Source organism: Phyllobates terribilis, unplaced genomic scaffold (genome assembly GCF_046119375.1).
Source record: "Phyllobates terribilis strain yellow unplaced genomic scaffold, ASM4611937v1 Scaffold_60__1_contigs__length_8166268, whole genome shotgun sequence".
NCBI lineage: Eukaryota > Metazoa > Chordata > Amphibia > Anura > Dendrobatidae > Phyllobates > Phyllobates terribilis.
The window spans coordinates 4,864,060-4,867,832 of record NW_027362820.1 but is presented as its reverse complement, the minus strand read 5'-3'; the positions used below and the strand labels follow the sequence as shown (position 1 = coordinate 4,867,832).

General features: G+C 41.7%; 1 protein-coding gene across 1 annotated transcript; it reads left to right on the top strand.

The window, feature by feature from the left end:
- The first annotated feature begins 205 nt into the window (after nt 1-205).
- On the top strand, nt 206-2,560 carry LOC141192361 (uncharacterized). The gene has a single exon (XM_073661879.1). The coding sequence runs from the start codon at nt 446-448 to the stop codon at nt 1,829-1,831; it is 1,386 nt and encodes a 461-aa protein (XP_073517980.1). The 5' UTR covers nt 206-445; the 3' UTR covers nt 1,832-2,560.
- Nucleotides 2,561-3,773: the final 1,213 nt, after the last annotated feature.

The window sequence follows — 3,773 nt, the reverse complement described above, 5'->3', positions numbered from 1 at the left end:
GAGAGGTATTCACATTGGTAGGATCCTGACATCGAGAAATGCCTTACCGCGCCTGTCAGGTACACATGAATTGGCCAATTTATGCGCTAAGATTTCTCATTTATTTTTATTTTCTACAGCAGTAATGCTACTCATATTTCATACTTCATATTTACATACTTAGCATTACAAAGTTCTACTTTGTTTGTTAATTGTATATGGAGGTATCTTCTCCTAGTAAGCAACTGTTCACACCTATTTCTTGTATTGGAAGTGCCGTCAGTTTTTTCTGTTTCTATGTTTTTTATTCTTGGCAGATGACTGTACCAGGAGATCAGAGGGACAGCTGACATCTTCAATTTTTAAATCAGATGATCTTCAGATTCCACGGGATACAATTGAAGTGAATGCCATTACTCCAGATATACCATCATCCCTTCACAGCAAAGATCTATCATCTAATCCTATGAAACAGGTCCTGTCTTCTGATTCATTACCGACTACTAAGGAAAATCAAAATAAAAAAATAAGCATTACAAAACGTACTGCTCCTAACGCAAAGAAGTCATTTTCATGTTCAGAAAATAGGAATAGTTTTATCCTTGAAAAGTCTATTCTTAAGCATCAAAAATTACACACAGCTTACAACAGATTTTTTTGTTCCAAATGTGGGAGATGTTTTAACCAGAAATCAGACTTTGTCAAGCACCAGAGAATTCACACAGGGGAGAAGCCTTTTTCATGTTCAGAATGTGGGAAATGTTTTAACCAGAAAGTGCATCTTGATGGCCACCAAAGAACCCACACAGGGAAGAAGCCTTTTTCATGTTCAGAATGTGGGAAATGTTTTAACCGGAAATCAGACTTTGTCAGGCACCAGAGAATTCACACAGGGGAGAAGCCTTTTTCATGTTCAGAATGTGGGAAATGTTTTAACCAGAAATCAGACTTTGTCAGGCACCAGAGAATTCACACAGGGGAGAAGCCTTTTTCATGTTCAGAATGTGGGAAATGTTTTAACCAGAAATCAGACTTTGTCAGGCACCAGAGAATTCACACAGGGGAGAAGCCTTTTTCATGTTCAGAATGTGGGAAATGTTTTAACCAGAAATCAGACTTTGTCAAGCACCAGAGAAATCACACAGGGGAGAAGCCTTTTTCATGTTCAGAATGTGGGAAATGTTTTAACCAGAAATCAGACTTTGTCAAGCACCAGAGAATTCACACAGGGGAGAAGCCTTTTTCATGTTCAGAATGTGGGAAATGTTTTAACCAGAAATCAGATTTTGTCAAGCACCAGAGAATTCACACAGGGGAGAAGCCTTTTTCATGTTCAGAATGCGGGAAATGTTTTAACCGGAAAGACTATCTTGATGGACACCAGAGAATCCACACAGGGGAGAAGCCTTTTTCCTGCTCAGAATGTGGGAAATATTTTAACCATAGATGGATTTTTGTTGTACACCAAAGAACTCACACAGGGGAGAAACCTTTTTCATGTTCAGAATGTGGGAAATGTTTTAACCATAAATCAGATTTGATTAGGCACCAGAGAACCCACACAGGGAAGAAGCCTTTTTCCTGTTCAGAATGTGAAAAATGTTTTAGTTGGAAAGCACATCTTCATAACCACCAGAGAACTCACACAGGGGAGAAGCCTTTTTCATGTTCAGAATGTGGAAAATGTTTTACCCAGAAATCAGTTCTTGTTAGACACCAGAGAATTCACACAGGGGAGAAGCCATTTTCATGTTCAGAATGTGGGAAATGTTTTAACCAAAAATCAGATTTGATTAAGCACCAGGGAACCCACACAGGGGAGAAGCCTTTTTCCTGTTCTTTATATTTTTAATCCAAAAAATTTTCATTGAGCTTTTTTTCATTAGTTTTTTTGATAAAACAAGAAACCAGTACGTACAATAATAAAATAACATACCATAGGGATGACATACATGCATCTCTCCTATATATCCTTTCAGGTGGCCCATTACCGTCTGATAACTTTCAGTTACTATATCTTACAATTAACATTCCACATTCTTGAAATCTCTTATATAGCCATAATATTGTAATAAACATTATAATCCTATACACATATAGGTGTGCTATATTACCCATACCACATGTTAAGGAATTCCAATGAAACATTAGACCTCGCCAATACCCCCATTACCACCCATAAATCAAATAGTCTCTCCAACAATAACCCTCTTGATGGCATTCTAGGTGTATCCAACCATAATCCGATAATATTATTTATCTTATTTTTGAGTTCACTCATTTCTGGAGGTGAGGGAGTAATCCATTTGGATGCTATATGTTTCCTAGCTTGAAATAAAATACGTGAAATCCCTATTGAAATTGGGTCAAATTCCATATCATCTTCTAATATACCTAATAGGCATTTTTTGGGTCTGGTTGAATATCTATTTTATATACCCTCTTTATAATAGACAAAAAACTCCTTTCCAGTATTTACCTAACTCCCGGCATTCCCATAGTGTATGTAATATTTGAGGTCTACCTATGATGTCAATTACAGGCCTCTCTCATCTTTTTAAATGGGAGAACTTGCACAATTCGTGGCTGATTATCGTATTTTTCGGACCATAAGACGCACTTTTTTCCCCCCAATATTTGGGAGGAAAATGGGGGGTGCGTCTTATGGTCCGAACCTTACCTGCGGTGGTGGTAAAGTGGGATCGCAGGGCCCTCCAGGAACGCGGCGGTGGCGTCGTCGTCAGCGGCAGCAGAGATGAGCGGCTGGGGCAAGCAACTGTGCCTGGCTGGTACTGGGGCTGGCGCCGGTGTCGGGCTGTGAGCGATGTGCGGCCTGAGCAGATTTTTGATGTGCGTGGCCAACTTCCTAGAGCTGTGATCTACAGGAAAATGGCCACCGGAGCTACCGGTCCGCGCATGCGGCGGCCATTTTCCTGTAGATCACAGCTCTAGGAAGTTGGCCGCGCACACCGGAAACCTGCTCAGGCCGCACGCCGCTCACAGCCCGGCGCCAGCCCCAGTACCAGCCAGGCACAGTTGCTGGCTCCAGCCGCTCACCTCTACTGCCGCTGACGACGCCACCGCCGCTAATTCCACCGCGTTCCTGGAGGGCCCTGCGATCCCACTTTACCACCACCGCAGGTAACGTTCGGACCATAAGACGCACCCCCCATTTTCCTCCCAAATATTGGGGGAAAAAAGTGCGTCTTATGGTCCGAAAAATACGGTAATCAGCCACGAATTGTGCAAGTTCTCCCACTTAAAAAGATGAGAGAGGCCTGTAATTGACATCATAGGTAGACCTCAAATATGAGAGACAAAATGAGGGAACAAATACTGAAAATCACATTGTCTGATTTGGAAAGAAATTTTTTTCAAATTTGGGTGGAAAATAAGTGTTTGGTCAATTACAAAAGTTCATCTCCATACTTTGTTATATATCCTTTGTTGGCAATGCCAGAGGTCAAACGTTTTCTGTAAGTCTTCACAATTTTGGCACACACTGTTGATAGTATGTTGGCCCATTCCTCCATGCAGATCTTCTCTAGAGCAGTGATGTTTTGTGGCTGTCGCTGGGCAACAAGGACTTTCAACTCCCTCCAAAGCTTTTTATAAGGTTTAGATCTGGAGACTGGCTAGGCCACTCCAGGACCTTGAAATGCTTCTTACGAAGCCACTCCTTCGTTGCCCTGGCGGTGTGCTTGGAATTATTGTCATGCTGAAAGACCCAGGCCCGTTTCATCTTCAATGCCCTTGCTAATGGAAGGAGGTTTGGACTCAAAATCTCACGATAC

Excerpts from the sequence above, each read along its gene's own strand:
- LOC141192361 (XM_073661879.1), top strand. The coding sequence starts at position 446 with ATGAAACAGGTCCTGTCTTCTGATTCATTACCGACTACTAAGGAAAAT.